This window comes from Brassica rapa, chromosome A02 (assembly GCF_000309985.2).
Source record: "Brassica rapa cultivar Chiifu-401-42 chromosome A02, CAAS_Brap_v3.01, whole genome shotgun sequence".
In the NCBI taxonomy this organism is placed as follows: domain Eukaryota; kingdom Viridiplantae; phylum Streptophyta; class Magnoliopsida; order Brassicales; family Brassicaceae; genus Brassica; species Brassica rapa.
The window spans coordinates 15,221,425-15,240,238 of NC_024796.2; the positions used below are offsets into that span (position 1 = coordinate 15,221,425).

The 18,814-nt window shown below is 36.4% G+C and overlaps 2 protein-coding genes across 11 annotated transcripts; one reads left to right on the forward strand and one right to left on the reverse strand.

Annotated features, from left to right (window-relative positions):
- Nucleotides 1-558: 558 nt before the first annotated feature.
- LOC103853200 (transposon TX1 uncharacterized 149 kDa protein) lies at nucleotides 559-11,124 on the forward strand. Of its 10 annotated transcripts, none has more exons than XM_018656612.2 (6): nucleotides 559-7,669; nucleotides 7,737-7,818; nucleotides 7,901-8,017; nucleotides 8,116-8,177; nucleotides 8,280-8,393; nucleotides 8,482-11,124. In XM_018656612.2, exon 1 carries the CDS (start codon nucleotides 1,109-1,111, stop codon nucleotides 4,778-4,780), a length of 3,672 nt encoding a protein of 1,223 aa, XP_018512128.2. In that variant the 5' UTR covers nucleotides 559-1,108; the 3' UTR covers nucleotides 4,781-7,669; nucleotides 7,737-7,818; nucleotides 7,901-8,017; nucleotides 8,116-8,177; nucleotides 8,280-8,393; nucleotides 8,482-11,124. The 10 variants fall into 10 exon arrangements, with proteins under 10 accessions (XP_018512128.2, XP_033141366.1, XP_033141365.1 ...); XM_033285475.1 differs by lacking the exon at nucleotides 8,116-8,177 and having other exon boundaries at nucleotides 8,482-8,574; nucleotides 8,741-11,124; XM_033285474.1 differs by lacking the exon at nucleotides 8,116-8,177.
- A 3,069-nt stretch (nucleotides 11,125-14,193) lies between these two features.
- Nucleotides 14,194-16,660, reverse strand: LOC103853201 (phosphoglycerate kinase 3, cytosolic). Its single transcript, XM_009130121.3, has 5 exons — nucleotides 16,431-16,660; nucleotides 16,089-16,307; nucleotides 14,920-15,576; nucleotides 14,693-14,851; nucleotides 14,194-14,603 (listed from the first exon to the last, which is right to left on the reverse strand). Exons 2-5 carry the CDS (start codon nucleotides 16,281-16,283, stop codon nucleotides 14,409-14,411), a joined length of 1,206 nt encoding a protein of 401 aa, XP_009128369.1. The 5' UTR covers nucleotides 16,284-16,307; nucleotides 16,431-16,660; the 3' UTR covers nucleotides 14,194-14,408.
- Nucleotides 16,661-18,814: the final 2,154 nt, after the last annotated feature.

Consider the following 18,814-nt stretch of genomic DNA (forward strand, 5'->3'; position numbering starts at 1 on the left):
AGAGTGTACTCGCCCACATGTGGGGGAAGGGAAAACCGTTAGAAATTCACAACAATCCTCGCAACCGCTCAGCTTTGGTAAGGATAAGAAGTGAGTACCTGCGTCTGAAGATTCTTGATAAGTGTATTTGGTATGTGGGCGATTCTATGTTCCACACAGCACTATGGACATCCGAGCATTCAATGTTAACCCCTCCGCTCAAAGCAATAAAGATTTGGGCACATTTGACAGGGGTACCACTTGACTTGAGGCACCAACAAGGCATGAGTATGGTTGCGGGCTTGGTTGGAGAACCAAAGGAGACAGATGAATTCACAAGAAATCTGGTCAGCCTCACAGTCTCTCATGTTAAAGCTGAAGTTGACCTCACAGTGCCTCTTCCCTCAGTTGTGGAGTTTCAAAGACAGAGTGGAGAGGTGGTGGAAGTTCTAGTTCACTATCCATGGACTCCACCTACTTGTTCTCACTGTCATGAGCTTGGACACATTGTCCGAAACTGCCTCCTTTATGTCCCTCCCCCAGCCGATCCCCCCCCCCCCACCAAAAACCTCATTCTCAGCTGCCAAACTCGTTTCTAAAAAACCAAACCACACTACTTCCTCAAAAAAGCCTTCCACCAAATCTGCCTCATCCTCAAAAACTTCCATTTTTCCCACACTGGCACAAACTTATGTAAAAAAGTCAGTTGATCAGTCCTTAAACCCACCTGCAACTTTAAACATTTCCACTGACCCGCATAGCACCTCTCTCCCTCCCACTCCTAACCACTCTGTAACCAATACTCTACTTTCCTCTTCGGTGCATCAAATGGAAGTTGACCTCCCACCCTCTTCTTCAAAAGACCATTCCTCACCTGATCCACCCCTAGACCCTCTCTAAAACGGTCTAGATCATCCCCAACCTTTAACCCAACACCGTCACAAAATCCTAACCCTTTTTTACATAAAGAATATGACCCAGTCCTCTCCCTCACTTTCTTATCTAAACCTTCCTCACAAAAATTCCTAGCGTTAGATTCAAACCCTTTTCAACCTCTCTCATCCTCCTCTACTTCTCTTTTGTTACCTGATTCCCAAATTTCTAATGGGGATCCTTCTTCCCTCCCCCAATGAGTGTAAAACTCTTTTTTTGGAACGTCTGTGGCCTAAATGACCCGGATAAGCATCGGTCTTTTGTTAGCTGGCTTCATTTTCATAAACCCATTTTTGGTGCTATTCTAGAAACTCATGTAAAAGAACTCTCCTTGTTGCCCCTTAAGATAAAGCTCTGCCCTGGTTGGAAATTTGCTTCAAACCACCACTCTGATGATGATGGGAGGATTATACTAATCTGGAAGGACCCGCTGAAGATACAAATAGTACATCAAAGCAGTCAAAGCATCACTTGTGCTATGGAGATTCCAAACTTACCTCCCTTCTTCTACACAGCAGTCTATGCATCAAACTTAACTGTAGACCGCTCTGACCTCTGGGCAAAACTCTTGTATCTTCATGATTCTTTGAATCTACAAAACTATGGATGGATCGTAGGAGGTGATTTCAACCAAATCTTGATGTCTTCGGAGCATTCCTCTCAATCAGTCAACGCCCAAGATTACCAGATGTACCAATTTCAAGATTGTTTAACACAAACTGGGCTCTTTGACTTGAGATACAACGGTCCAAGCCATACTTGGAAGAACAACCAACCTGACATGCCTATAGCTAAGAAGCTTGATCGACTTCTCATCAACTGTAATACCATCTCAGCCTTTCCCCATGCCTCTGCAAACTTTCTCCCCCCAGACATCTCTGACCACACCCCTTGCCTCCTAGACCTAGCCTACCAACTGCCTAAAGCGGGAACCCAGCCCTTTAAATTCCAAAACTACCTAACTAAACACCCAGAGTTCACCATGGTAATACACGACGCTTGGACTCGAGCCGGAAGCAATAGCTGGACTCTCACTCAACTTTGTTGGAAGCTAAAACTCATCAAAACAAATTTGAAAATCCTAAACCGAGACAACTTCTCTAAAATTCAAGAGAGGGTCACAGAAACTTACAATCTGTTACAAACTGCGCAGGTACACTCGCTTCAGGCACCAAGTCAACAATTGTTCTTGGAGGAGAAAGAGCTTCATGATCGCTGGATGTTCCTGAGGCAAATAGAGGAATGCTTTTTCCGTCAAAAGTCAAGGATCAATTGGTTAACAGAGGGAGATTTGAATACAACTTACTTTCATCGCATCTGTCAGGTCCAAGCTAGCTACAATGCAATCAGATCATTTATCACCGAGTCGGGCATTCAAATCACGGACCCTCAGGAAATGAGTAACCTTGCTATTGCCCATTTCCAATCTGTCTTGGGGCCACTTAATTACAGACCACCCTGCATTGCCTCCCATCCATCTTGGTTCGCGCTCCTCACCAATTTCAGAGTCACATCACTGCAATCTACTCAAATGCAGTTAATTCCAACTGCCTTGGAGATTAGGAAACAGTTTTTCAAACTTAATCAGAACAAGGCTCCGTTTCCTGATGGACTTACCTCCGGTTTCTTCAAAGCCAGCTGGGACATACTAGGAGAAGAGGTTGTGCACTCAATTCAACATTTCTTTGCCTCCTCTTTTCTGCCTGCTGCCACCAATGCCACCATCCTCTCTCTCATCCCAAAATTCCCAGGAGCAAGCAAAATCACAGACTTCCGGCCGATATCCTGTCTCAACACAGTTTATAAAGTCTTGTCAAGATTACTGGTAGCTCGACTAAAGCCCTTTCTGCCTGATCTAATTCTACCTAGCCAGACTGCGTTTGTCAAGGATAGGTTGCTGGTTGAGAACACTACTCTTGCCAGTGAGCTTATTCATGGATATCACAAGAATAAAGGGTCAAAAAGAATTGCCATAAAGGTCGATATTGCTAAGGCATTTGACATTCTATCTTGGGAATTCCTTCTCTCTAGTTTAGAGGCTATAGAAGTACCGCAAAGATTCATCTCCTGGATAAAAGCCTGCATATGCACAACTAAGTTTACGGTGGGTTACAATGGGGTGGTTAATGGCTATTTCAAAGGCAAGAGAGGGCTCAGACAGGGAGACCCGCTGTCGCCCTATCTCTTTGTAATCGCCATGAATTACCTATCTATGATGTTGAATGAAGCAGCTCGAAATGAAAAGATCAAGTATCATAACAGATGCGACAGAATGAAGCTTACCCATCTATCATTTGCTGATGATCTTCTAATCTTCATAGATGGGTCTTTGAGTTCTGTTCAGAATGTACTTCAAGTTCTGAGAGAATTTGAGCACAGGTCTGGGCTCGCGGTCAGCTTCCAGAAGACAAGCTTTTATGCTTCGGGTTTATCAGAGGAAGAGCTGAGCACAATCCAAGCCTCTACTGGTATGCACCATGGCTCCCTCCCTTTCCGTTATCTCGGGGTCCCTTTGAACTCAAGAAAGCTGTCCATAGTGAACTGTGAACCTCTACTACATCAAGTGAAGACCCGCTTCTCTTCATGGTCTGTGAAATCTCTGTCATTTGCTGGAAGACTGCTCCTTATCAAGACGGTAATTGCTGGGATCACAACATTCTGGTGCTCTGCCTTCATACTTCCCAAAGCCTGCATCAACAAAATAAACTCAATGTGTAGCTTCTTCCTATGGAAAGGGAATTTAGAAGGTCACCACTCAGCAAAGGTAGCCTGGGAGACAGTAACTCTAACAAAAGCACAAGGAGGGTTAGGAATAAAAGACTTACATGTATGGAATAAGTCTTGCTCATTGCGACTGATTTGGATAATCATCTTTAGAGAGGACTCAGTATGGGCGGCTTGGTTCAAGGAGGTAGTTCTTAAAGGTTCGCTGCAAAATTATTGGACGGTGAAACCAAGCCAAAAAAACTCCTGGCTAGTGAACAAACTGATCAAGATGAGAACAAAGGTCTTCCCTCTGATCAAGATGCGAATAGAAAATGGAAGAACGGCTCGCTTCTGGCTGGATAACTGGGCGCCAACAAGCTCCCTAACCCTGTCGCAGACTCTCCCTGGAGGCCGCTTCGGCATACCACTAAGTGCTACAGTTGCATCACTGCGAAGAAATGGGAGTTGGCGCCTTCCTCCAGCAAGATCAGAGGTAATGCTCGAGCTCTATGCCTACATGACTATGATTGAGCTAACTGAACGCGAGGATTACTATGAATGGGAGATTCAAGGAGCAACGACCATAAAGTTCAGCACTGGAGCGATCTACACCAACTTGCGAGGTACAATACCGGACCAATCTTGGACTAAAACTATTTGGATCCCAAGAGCAATACCAAGGCACTCATTCCACTCGTGGCTCGTGACTCTAAACCAATGCCCCACAAGAGATAGAATGATACAATGGGGACTTCAAATCGATCCTACTTGCCTCCTCTGTAACTTGACTGCTGAATCAAGAGACCATCTTTACTTTGTCTGCCCCTACAGCTTTGGTCTCTGGACATTGGTTGCCTCTCAATGCCGAATTCGACCGCAAAGAACTTGGGAAAGTACGATCACTCAAATGGAGATGCTGTCAATCCAGAAACCATATCGCCTCCTTACACTTCTCTCTTGGCAAGCTACTATGTACTGGTTGTGGAAAGAGAGAAACGATCGTCACCATAACAACATCTTCAGAACGGTTGACTCGATCTTCTCCCAGCTAGACCGTCAGATCAGAAACAAGATCCAGAGCTTCAGGAAATCAAACCCTACTCTAGCTTCGAAGATGATGCAGCGCTGGTTTGATACCACTGGGACTTCTCCTCCCTCGTAACCATCTGCTCTTCTTTTTCATATTCCATTAAACTGCCATCGACTCACGACCAGGGAGTTCTGATGGGCTTCAAAACATGAGAGTTCATATTTGAGTTTGTAGGGCCTTTTTGTACTGGGCATTTGCCTCAAAACACTAGTCTTGGGCTTGTAATATTTTCTGTTTTAGTATAAATGAAAGCCAGTTTACAAAAAAAAAAAAAAAAATCGTAATAAAAATGGATATTTATTTCATATTCAAGAAATCATATATTTAAGGAATATATATTTTAAAATAAATATAAAAATAGATATGATCATACGAAGAAGAATGCAAAAGAGATAATGATGAAAGAAACCCTCTGTTCCTCTCTCCCCCCCCCCCTTCATTAATACTCTCTATCCTTTCTACCATCATCATTGGCTTTCTCCTGCTCCTTCACCGCCTTCATCCTCCTACTCTACTCCCTTGCTGCCGCTTTCCTCCTACTCTGCTGTAATCGTTTCCGGCGGTTGGGTCTTCCTCTGGGACGTCTCCGGCTTCCTCTCATAGGCGAGACTCTTCAGCTGATCGGAGCTTACACGACTGAGAATCCTGAGCCTTTCATTGATGAGATTGTTTACTCGTAAGGTTCGGTTTTCATGATGCATATATTTGGTGAATTGACGTTCTTCTCAGATGACGCAGAAGAACCAGTTAGTTCTTCAACAAAGGAAAGCTTTTCGAGTGTTCTTATCTTGTCTCCCATCAAATTCTAAGAACCTAGTCATTCTGTATTCTATTTGTCATCACTCAACTATCGGTCCTCCTCATCATTCATGGACTCCTCCTCTTCCCTCTTGGGTTAAATGTAATTTAGCTTACTCATGGGATAAGAAAGCAAAGATAGTTGGTGTTTCTTGGCTGCTAAGAAACCATGACAGAAAAGTTCTTCTTCATAGTCGACATGTTTTTGCTCAGATTGATAGTCTTGATATTGCAAAACTCCAATTCCTTATATATTAAAAGAGAATCATTGTAATAAATGTGTTCATATTAAACTGGACACATGTCACGTGTATAAGCATATTAATAAATACGTTTACACTAAAATAGACACGTGTCACATGTAGAGAGTTTCTCAGCCAAACTTTACATAAATATGTTCACACTATGTACTTTACGTTTTTTTTAATATAAAACTCAAATGCATGGTTCTTCTTTATATTATTTTTATTGTTGATGAATAGAGTCGAACAAATTATTCATAAATTTTTATTCGATTTGTTATCCGTTTTGACTCGAACCGAAAAAATCTGGATATCAGTTACTCTACGAAGCAAATCAAATACTAAAATGCAATATCCGTAAAAAAAAAAAGCTAATCACAAATATCAATATTTATAGGAACATATATCCAATTTGATCCGTTATAACTTATATGTATATATATACATATATTTAAAGAATTATATATAAGTTATATATTATATTTTATATAATTTTTGCAATATCTTTGTTTTTAAATAATTTCATTTTAAGAATTTTATTTTTCATTTATTATTTTGAAAAAATGTCATTTAATATTAATTAACAATATCTTTATATATTTATTCAACCATCTTTATATACTTTTACATACACATACATGTGCATTGACATGAGCACCTTATAACTAAGAATTTAGCACAACTGAAATATCTAATTTTTTGAAAATTAAAATATTTTTAATGCTTCTTTCACTATCGACCAAATTGTAGTAAAATGATTTGTTTTAATAATTTTATATTCTTTTTTTAACTAATATCTAAGATTCATAACATGAAAACAAAAAAAAATAATAGTAATTTTTGATTATCACAGGAAAAAAAAACCAAAAATCAAAAACATCAAACATTTTAACCGAACAAGCCAATTAAATATTAATTTAAAATAATAGTTATATTTTAGGAGATTAAAAACCAAATAACAACCTAAAACTGAACTGATATCCATATTAATAGATTAATGTCTCCTTATTGAAAAATAACAAAACTAATAATCACATTCCGCGCAAGGCGCGGATTATTACCTAGTTTTTCAGTATTACAAAGAAAATTTCCACCTAATCGTTTATGGAAGTAACATTAGGACATTTTCTATATGCGTTTAGTATTTCACTCTGAAGTCAATATTGTATTTAATCATCAATACAATACTAAAAGGGGAATAAGGGCTCCCCTCATGCTTCCACGTCCTCACAAATAATCAACCAATAGGAAACCAGAAATGCGCCACGTCATACATTTGTTTTCTCGACAAAGAATACATCTAATTTGGGCTGAACAAAATTGAAAGTGGCCCTGTAAAGAACAGCCCATCTCTTTCTCGAACATGTTACCCTTCTACTCCGACTCTTCCAATTCACTATGTAACTACCCCTTTCGTGTTTCAAAAAAAAAAACTACCCTTTCATATTCTTTCTCTCTCCCGAGTCATCTCCTTCTGAAACTCGATCTGATCACTGAGAATCTACGACGACGAAGAAGGTGGAGGACGACGAGGAAGAATGAGAATCTCAGGCTACGTAATCGTTGATTTATCTGTAACTGTATTCTATTGCGTCGATCGTAGTGTTCACGCGTGTCCCGTCGTCCTCATCCTCTCCAACAACGATCTCAACAGCGGCGGCGACGATCCCGGAGTCGGAGACTCCTCTAACTTCGAGGAATTCGGCGAATCCGAACCCAAATCCGAAGAGGAGCTCGATCCCGGCTCGTGGCGACGGAACTTTCAATAGGTTGATGGAGGAAGCATTGGAGGAGATAGAGGCGGCTTATTCAGCCGGAGATCCACACTCGCAGTCGCTGATGGGCTTCGTCTACGGGACGGTGATGATAAGGGAGAAGAGCAAAAGCAAATCCTTCTTTCGCCATAACTTTGCTGCTGAAGGTGGGAACATGCAGTCAAGGATGACACTTGCCTTCACGTATCTAACTCTTCGAAACATGTAATGCAGGTTGTCTCTTTCTTAATGCAACTTCTGGGTCACACTTCTACTTTGACGATGAGGTGATAGCAAGTCAAACTTTATTTGATGAGTAAGGCCCTTCATTGTAGTGCATAGGACATAACATGTTCTCATATGTCTTTCTAATGCTCTCCTTACATCCCACTTACCAGGTTGTGTGCCACAATCGTAAGTGACTCCACCAGTGGTACCGAATACGGTGGAGTCCAGAAGCTGGAGACAGTTTCATTAGCGGAGTTGAACGCCTACGTTCTAACCTCACTCCACAAGTACGTTTTCTGATTTAACATCTACTCAAGCGTTCTAATATTCAGGACATTAAACCCATATAACTCACTTAAACACAAAATATTGAGTTCATATTCAGGACAATGTCTCCTCCTGCACATGCACTATATGTTTTAACGCAAGTGCTGTTGGAGTTGTGAGGTTGTTTCCTAAATATTATCTTAAACCTCCAAACTTTTCAAAAATCTTTTGACTTTTTTTACTCACCAATTTGTTAACATTCAAAGTTTGATGCTTTTAAAGATAACGTGTTGAGATGATGGTGGCAAATGGAGAAGAATCGCTGTCTTTGTTGCCTTCGACACAGCTATCACTAAGCTCACCTATGCCAGGGCCACAGAGGTTTCCAACCCTATTGTGAGTGACATCGACATACTCCGAGCATCAACTAAATTTTGATGTAAGTTAATAAAAATTTGTTGACATGGATTTTGCTTTACTTCAGGGTTATGGTGAGCAAGACCCAGCAGAATATAGCCTCCCTTACTTTCTCCAAGACATTGTTCTGAAGAGCTACATTTCATCTCAAGCTTACAGAGTTAATTTTTCTTTCCTCCATGAGTTATTTACTGTCGCAAGAATCTTTGACCCCAATCAGAGAAACCCAGGCCCTCCTTTGCACTGCATGTAACTCATAGAAAATTCTCGCCACTTGGGTCTCATTAAACAGCAAACTACTTACAAATTTAACTGTTTGTCTAAAGGGTGAGGGCAACAATCGTGGTGACAATATCTCTGGAGAAAATTGTGCTTTTTGCAAGTACCCTGTCGGTGACTCCTTCTCAAAGGACACTCATCTTCCTGAAGCTAATGACCAGACCATTGGACCTGCAAGTGTTGTGCAAGAAGCGTCAAACACCTACCAGGTGGAGTCCAATAGTGAGAATGTTGATGATCCACAGGACCACCACAAAGAAGGCCCGCAAAGCTTAGTTTTCACCATGGAGCGGAATAGAGGAACAAATGTTTCTCCCATGCATATCGTCAAGGCACTCACATTATGTTTTTTCCAAATAATAGTTATGACACTAAGTCCACCATGAAGTTAAACATTTTGCGTTTATGATATAGAACATATTTCAAATTTTCAGTAACTTTAAATAATGTCTACTCTAAGATTTTATTAAAAATTTATAGTCATTATATCAAACAATTAATAAGAGGAGGATATAAACCTTAGATAGAGTGTTCACGTAGGCGAAAATAATCGGCCAATGAGAAACTATATTTTTGTCATGTCACCTACTCTATTTGTTTTTGCAAAATGATCTTTTATCTTTTTACTTAAACAATTATAATCAAAAATATATTTTTAGTGAAATATATTATTTATATAAATATAATTCATTATTTATTTACATAATAGTTTGTAAGGAAATATTTAGTGTAAATAATATCATAATTATAAGATACTAAAATAAATTGGGTTGGTTTTTAACTTTCACAAATAAAAAGCATTATTTGTAAACTTAGAAAAAAATATATCAAGAATATTCTTTTTCAGAAGTGAAAATAGAAAATTACATCGGAGACAAATCCATCTCTATTATGTAATTCCTCTATTTTAGAGAAAAAATAGAGGAATACATTGGAGATGGTTTAAGGCATGGCCGACGTAAAAGATCGACGTTGAGGTTTCAGCTTTTTTGATTCTTACTATTCTAATATTTCAATATAATTTGAATATTTCCGTTGCTTTATAATATAATGGTTTAAACGTAATTTTTATTTCACTATATAAATTGTTTTTATATTTCAGTGTAACTTTATACTTATCGGATATTGTGTAGCCAATTAAATTTTATAAATTACTGTGTAATTGATTAAATCTATATATTAAATAACAGTTTTCTAAAGTAATAACTTTTAAATATTACAGATTTTAACTAAAACTAGAGGATATAAGCCTCAGATAGATTGTCCACGTATGCGAAAAAAATCGGTCAGTGAGAAACTATATTTTTGCCATGTCACCTCCTCTATTTGTTTTTACAAAATGATCCTTTAACTTTTTATTTAAACAATTATAACGGAAAGTATTTTTTTGTGTAATATATTATTTAAATAAATATAATTATATCTTTTTTTACTTACATAGTAGTTTGAAAAGAAATATTTAGTGTAAATAATATCATAATTTTATAAAATACCAAAATAAATTGGGCTGTTTTTCAACTTTCACAAATAAAAAATATTATTTGTAAACTTAGAAAATAATATATCAAGAATATTCCTTTTTAGGAGAGAAAATAGAAAAATACACCGGAGAAAAATCCAATGAAATTCTTCTATTTTAGAGAAAAAAATAGAGGAATACATTGGAGATGGTCTAAGGCATGGCCGACGTAAATGATCGACATTTAGATTTCAGCTTTTCTGATTCTTACTATTCTAATATTTCAATATAATTTGAATATTCCCTTTGTTTTATAATATAATGGTTTAAAAGTAATTTTTGTTTCACTATATAAATTTTTTTTATATTTCAATGTGACTTTATATTTATTAGTTATTGTGTGGTCAATTAAATTATGTAAATTACTGTGTAATTGATTAAATTTATATATTAAATGACAGTTTTATAAAGTAATAACTTTTATATATTACATATTTCAATTAAAATTTATTACATTTTGAACCAAATAGAGTAATATATAAACTAACTCTATATTGATATGAGGACAAAATTGTAAAGTGGTCCCGCCTTGAATTTCTCTCATTCTTTGCATTGCTAATTGGAAGGAGATAATCACCATCTAATATTATGTTACTTTCACTATATTAGAAATGGCCGAACCGTAAACCAATTAAGGATGATGACATAAAGATGTATTTCCAGTTATCACAAATATAGAATCAATTGACAACAACTTAATTATCTCCAGCGTAGGACAACAAAGAAGAGTTTACATATTCTAATATTATAATATATCACTATATTAGTAGCTAAATCAGTTTTCTCTAGCACAAATACTCACTCCATTCTTGGAGTTTAAGCCGTTCTATCTGATGATATTAGTAGTTTGATCCAAACAAAAAAAAACAGTCAAACTGTACATTGTAATTGGAGAAAGAAAACAAACAAAAATCAACCGAAGATTTTTAAGGTATATGAAACAAAAATTGGAAATAGCAATTTTCTGAAATTAAAGAATAAGGCAATAAAATTATAAAAATAGAAAATAAAACAAAAATATACACAGAAAGAAAGATTAGTAAAATAAAATCATAATATAATTTTCATAATTGATAGTGCTCAGTTACACTAAAAGGTATAAATTTACAACATACACAGTTTTATTTACATCTTTAAACCTATTATATAATTAAAATGATTCTAAAAAATGTGCCAGCATAAAGAGTTATAAAATATACGATAAAATATAATACATAACGTTAAAAATACATTATCACTGATCACTAAAAAATCATGTTAATAGTAAAAATTGAAATGACAACACATTTATTAAAATCATAGAACAGCACACAACAAGGTGTTATTAAATATACAAACTACAAATTAAATATGCTCAACGCAAACACACATAAAAATGAGAAATCATATTTGAATATATTTAAATAAATAATTTTAAATATATTATATTCTTGATAATTTTAAAATTACTTAAAAAGAAGCTAAATTATTAAAAAAATAATATACAAATAAAACTAATTCACTATTTTGTAACGTCAATAAATGAATAAAAAATATATTATGTTAATAAATAGATTTTAGATTTTAAAGACTTCTAATTCATGTAATATTACAAAAAAAATTTAAAAAATTATTACAATTAATATTTTACAATTAGATATATTAAAATAATATACTAGATCGATATTCAATTTTCAGTTTTCAACTATTAAAGGTACAAAAATATTATTAGGTACGCTTTTTTTTTGAAAAGGGGGTTTTATATTTTAAGTAGGTTATTGGAGTACTTTTTCTTTTCGTGAATTTATTCGAAATGAGATTCCGATCTTTTAAACTAAGATAATTTATGTTCTATACATAATTATAGGTTTTTACATAACTCTAAAATCTCGGACATCATTGTTCATATTTTATTAGTTAATTGTGTTACATATAATAGAAATACTTACTTCAAACTAAAAATATATAAAAAAAATCAAATTCAAAAATTAGTTATATATAATTTAATATACAAAAATTCGTACACAAATAAAAATGATAAACGCAATAAATTTAAATATATTATCCGCGCGTAGCGCGGAGACAGGATCTAGTTTGCGATAAAAAGTCTATAATTTGGTTTACGTCTTGGGCAGAAAGTATATATGATTCCAGTCATAACCACATCCTCATTAATTAAGAAACTATATTTTTGAATTATAGAAGTCGTGTTTAATGTTATATGGTTATAATTCCTAATTACCATATGACTTCAAAAGTTCAATGAAGACATGTAGACAAATCATTTAACCAAAGGTGTAACAAATAATGTTATAGTGATTATTTTTAATGACGTTATGTTTCACTGATTATTTTTAAACAAACTGATGTAATGTAAATTATGTTTTTCTACAATTAGTAGTACATAATTTTATAATATTTCACCATGCGCAAATCGTAGGTCTCATCCTAGTGTTCTATATATTAAAGCAAGCAAACGTGATATGCCTGGTTAACGGGTGTGGGTTTAGTCATAAATGAAAACAAAAGCCTACAAATAATTAAAGATTAATTCAATTATATTGTAATGTTCATTTTTATTTCAAATTTTAATCCTATATTATATATGTTAAATTTTGGACATAATGAAAAATAAATATATTATTTTACATAAATCAAACGTAATGTATAATATTTAAAAAAAAACTACAAACTCAAAGTTGTTTCTATGACATTATTTCAATTGAGTTGGTTTTTTTATAAAGACGGTTAAAAATAAAAATTATATTTAGTCAATACAGAATATAAGATGGCAATATTTAAATATCATAATAACATAGAACTTTATGCTCAAATTAATAAATATATAGTATATCATGTTGTAAAAACATAAAATTACAACACAAAAAATTAAAACAAACGCAGGCACGGTCGTGCGGATCAAACTCTAGTAAGTAATTAAGATACTAGTGACTGGTATACAATTTCTTGAACACAACTGTCTATATCCTTTCTGTGTAATGAAATGTTACCCCTTTAGGCAGAAGTAAATAGCTGTGCAAGAGCTCAAAACGTAAAACAATAAAAGAAAACACATGAGAAATGCCAATGGTGGCTTTGTTTCTTCTCATAAGAAGATGATCAGAAGGAGAGAGAGATAAAAAAAAACGTGAGCAAGAATATCTGGAGTGTAAATACTCAAAGGAAAGGTCCAATGGAAAATGAATAAGTAGAGAAAGAATGGATGTTTAGAGATGATTACAGATGGCTTTTGTGAACTCTGTTGTGGTTGAGGTACCTCCGAGATCAGCGGTTCTATACTTCCCCTCCGCTATTGTGTTGATGATGGCGCTATGAATTTGCTCTGCTTGTTTGTTGAGCTTCAGATGCCGCAACATCATCACTCCACTCAGAAGCAAAGCTGTCGGGTTCGCCAAGTTCTATATAACACCACCAACGAAGAGCAAAACATTTAGATCATAAGCTATGATTTGAACCAACTTCTGATCTGAGCATTAGGCTGATAATATCAATACTCATTGTGCAGATTAGATCGTTCACCACCATTGTCCTAGTTCTTATTATGGGCTATTAATAGCATGTCTCGCTTAAAATTATCCAATGTTATCTTTGGTTCTGAAGCAAAAGAAGTGGTGGGAGCAGTTACAAGACCGAAAGCTTGGCCTTCTTTTGCTTTCCAGGCATCAGAGATCAATCTAGCGCTATCTACATTCCTGGTTGGAAGCTTCAGTCAGAAACTCCTAATACTAATCAAGGTGCATTACTCATTACCAAAAGTGCCTCTTTTGGTCAACTGCTACATTCTTATGTTGCAAGAGGTTATACTTTTTGGCTCAAGAAAACTTTGGTTAATGATCTTGTACCTATATGATACATTTTGACTCCTCACTTGTTTGAGGCATTTTGGGTTTGTCTTGTAACCATATCTCTCAGACTGACATCTTGTTTATAATACCAGTAAAAAAAAAAAAAGATTGCTAAAAACTCTATTTTGAAATTAGATAAGGGATAAGAGATTCTCTAAACAAAAGATTTGAGTAAACATTCGAAATAATTACTATTCAGAGTTTAATCTCTTTCTTTTATTAAAAAGGCTCCAAGCAAAAAACTCCAAAAAGAGCCGTAGAAAGAAAATCTCAAGCGGACAAGTACAAGGGCTTTGCTAATCTGTGCATAAGACTTGTAATACATATCACATATCACAAGAGAGATGAAATTCACGCGTCGTCAAGAGCTAGGACTCCTGGAAGTGGCTTTCCCTCTAGAAGCTCCAAACTTGCACCTCCCCCGGTAGAGATGTGACTCATCTTGTCAGCCAAACCAACCTTCTCCACGGCAGCCACAGAGTCACCTCCTCCTATGATTGTGGTCACTCCCTTTCCGCTCAGCTCCGCTAGCTGCTTTGCTACGGCCTGGTGGTTGTGGAACATAACAAGGTATCAAGTTAGTTAAGCATATTGACATACTATGAGTAAACGATGGATGTATTAGCTGGGTTTACCTCAGTTCCAGCTGCAAACTTTTCGAATTCAAAAACACCCATGGGACCATTCCAGATGATGGTCTGGGTTGTGTCCAGAGCCTCGCTGAATGTCTTGATAGAGTCTGGCCCAACATCGAGTCCCATCCAGCCATCTGGGATTGCCGTGGCTGGCACTATCTGCAAATTGTTCACAAGTGTGTCAGCTCTAAACAGAACAGACACTGAAACGTTTTTATGCTCGTTACCTTGCTGTTAGCATCGGGAGCGAACTTATCAGCAATAACCACATCGGTTGGGAGCAACAGAGAGACACCTTTGGCTTTCGCCTTCTCCATGAGTGACTTGGCCAAGTCAAGCTTGTCCTCTTCCACAAGGGAAGATCCAACCGAATGTCCTTGCGCCTTGTAGAAAGTGAAAATCATACCTCCACCAAGCAAGAGGATGTCAACGGTGGACAAGAGCGACTCAATGACACCAATCTTTGTTGAAACCTTTGAGCCTCCGACAATGGCAGCAAAAGGCTTCTTGGGGTTTGCCACAGCTCCGACAAGGTAATCAAGCTCCTTCTGCATGAGGAAACCAGCGACAGAAGGCTTCAAGTATTTTGCAACTCCCTCGGTAGAAGCATGAGCTCTGTGAGCAGTTCCGAAAGCATCGTTGACGTAGACATCAGCAAGGGCAGCAAGCTTCTTTGCGAATTCAGGGTCGTTCTTCTCTTCTTCCTTGTAGAACCTCACGTTCTCCAAGAGAAGAACTCCACCTTCAGGTAGTCCTGCAACCAGTTTCTGGACTTCCTCACCAATAGAGTCATTTGCCATCACAACCTCAACACCAAGAAGCTCAGACAATCTCGGCACAAGAGGTTTCAAGCTGAATTTAGGGGTAACACCTTTTGGGCGGCCCTGAAACATATAATTGAGATCAGAAACATCCAATAGTTACTACAAAAATTGAAATCAAAATGTTCAATAATTTAATTTTAATGAACTTAATGAAGGTAACAAGCCACTACTAAGACATAACTGATTATCAATGTTCCATGAGCAACCAAACTAATACAAATGGTTCACAAAAGGCATAAACTATCATGTAAGAAAGTGAAGTCATCTGCATATGTAGCCGTCTAGCCGACCAAATAACGAACTCACTTGCAAGAAGAGCGACCGAACTTATATAAACGGTTCAGACAAGACATAAACTTGTCATATAAGACAGCGAACACATCTGCATATGAGGTAAACTTAACGGAAGTAACACGCCACTACTACAGCATAACACAACTGAAAAGAAATGTTTCAGACCAAACTTATAAAAAATGATTCAGACAAGGCACCCGACCAAATAACGAAGTTCCGTAATAAAATCAAAGGAGCTAATAAACCAGATGAGATAGAAAAAAAGCGAGAGGACATACCAAGTGACTGCAGAGAACAACCCTAGATCCGTTACCCATCAAGTACTTGATGGTGGGAACAGCGGCGCGAATCCTAGTGTCATCGGTGATGTTAGAGTTATCATCCAAAGGAACGTTGAGATCAACCCTCACGAACACGCTCTTTCCCTTCAGATCCGCTTCCTTCAGTGTTCCAACGCTTCTCTTCGTCGCCATAGTAGATGAGCAAAAAAGAAAACACTGTAAAACAACAACAACAACAACCGGGGAATATGAGATTGACGGAGAAATCAAACAGATCTAGAACTTAATCGCAATCGATTCGATGAGAATCTGAAGGCATAAACTAGGGAATATACTCACATGAGTGGATGTAAGGAGAGACGATCCAAGCTACACAGAGATGAAGTGGCTGAGGATATAAAAATACAAGAGGAAGACACGTCGTATATATAAAAGCGTGAAAGCAGCGTGGAGAACACCCCAAGGCAATGGTTATATTACGACTTTGCCACTCTCTCTCCTTGTGTTTCACGGCCGTTTCCGTCCGACTCATAAGAGAAATAGTATTTTAATTTTCGCAGGTTGGGCCGAAATATATCAATGGGTCGAGATATTCTAACGGTTTTAATATATATTAATTGGCCCAGATATACTTCAGAGCACCTCGATTATATCTGAAGAGTTCAGCCAAAATTAAAAATAAACATTAAATATATTTTTTATCACGCGAAGGATGAGTTACTTGTGTTGTGGCACCGACGTGTTAACATAATTCCTTGTTCGAGCATGTCTTACAAGGAAAACCGCTTCATTGTTATTGGTTATGGGTTGATAAACCACTTTGCCGCTCCGATAGGACGCTAATTTGGATTTAAACTCATTAAGTTCAGCTGCAAAAGTTAGTCAATCTTTAGATGTAAAGATCATTTTGACAAACTCTTGGGAATCAGTAACAAAATAATCATAGAACCGTTGATGGCGAGATAAGCATTCCAAAGCCCATACTAAACTCTTAAGTTCAGTATGTTGTGGAAAAATTAGCTTATGAAACCTTGGAGGCCGAGTAGATCTATTGATCCATCTTGAAGCTGTAAAATCCATCCTACTCCGCTCGTGGTTCCGTCATTCTTCCATGATCCACCCACGCGACAGGTAAATATGGGCATATCTAGGGGTTCTTTGGTACGAGCTATGTGGTACTACCATCTAGATCAGTTTTCTCGTTGGCCAGAAACCATGCATTACATTCCCGTAACCTAAATATGTTGTATCCACTGGTGAAAATTCCCGATCATTATAAAGTTTTTCATTTTGTGCTTTCCATATATACCAAATAAGCCACGGGAAAACTCTTGTTGATTCCTCCATATTTCCGCCAATAGTAGCCCTTGAGAAAAGGCAATTTATATTGGTGTAATAGATTTTATGAAGAAAAAATCATTGGGGCTTATGGAATCGTTGAGAGGACCCATCACTACAAAGCTGGAGGACATGTAAAAATCATATGCAAAGCTGGAGGACATGTAAAAATGATATGATTAATTGTTTCCTCCATGTGACCACATCTTGGACAACTAGGATCGTTCCCAATATGTCTCTTATAGAGCCTTTCATTTACTGCTATTGCCTCCGATTAAATTTGCCATACAAAATGGCTAAAAATTTACAGGTTTTGATTTTTCAATTTTTTTTTCTTTCAGTGGGTTGAGCCAAGGCAGCTGATTCTGAAATTCGGTTTCACTATCTGGTTTTGATCTTGCAAGCATATAGCCTGACTTGTCTCATGCTATCCAATGCATATCTTTTGAATTAGAGCGGGAACTCCAACAAAATTTTGATGTTGCACTAAATATTTAAATATCTGTATTCGAGTCATAGAAAACCCAATCCAAAAAATGCTCATTTAAATATTTAATTATGGGTATCTGAAATTCATAGAAAACTCAATTCACAAGTTTTCGCATGACTTGAGATTTGAGATTTCAACATAATATTTACATTATATAATTTTTTTTAACAACTCCTTGTGAGATATTTTTAATAAGGCCATCAGTATTGGTAAGAGACTCTCCCAAAAAATTTAAAACATATTTTAACATTCTTGAAATATTATCCACTCAAAAATTGACGCATGTATTCTAGGTCTCTGATAAAGAAACGCATATCTCTCTACGACGAATCGATCATTCACCTTTTTCTTCTAATTTTTACTATTTTTATTTTTGACTATTATGTTAATGTGAGAGACGTGCCATTGTGCATGTCCTAAAATTGCTCTTATAGTTATACTAGTAGAAGTTGGACACTACGATTTAAAGACTGGAAACAATTTATCGCATAGTCTCTAAACAACGGTCAGAAGCCTACAATCTTTTGCTTTACATAAAAGAACATATTATGAATTTTGTTTTCACAATAAGACACAGTCGACATGAGGGATACTTTTTGTGTGTGAAATGAGACGAAATTGCCTTTGAAGTAACTTAAAGACATGTATGAAAGTTAGAAACCAAATAGTGAGCAGTTAAAATGAAAATTATAGATTTGGTCATTTAAGTGATAGATCGTGGAGGTCGGGTAGCGAAAATTGATTCATAGTTTTTTGATCTTTAAACTCAACCATTATAATTTTTTTTTTAAAAAATCAAAGAATCCAACGGGTGTAACTTGTCATTATTTATTTTTATTCCCAACATATTTGCTTTATCATTGTTTAATAATTTCAATATATATATATATACACA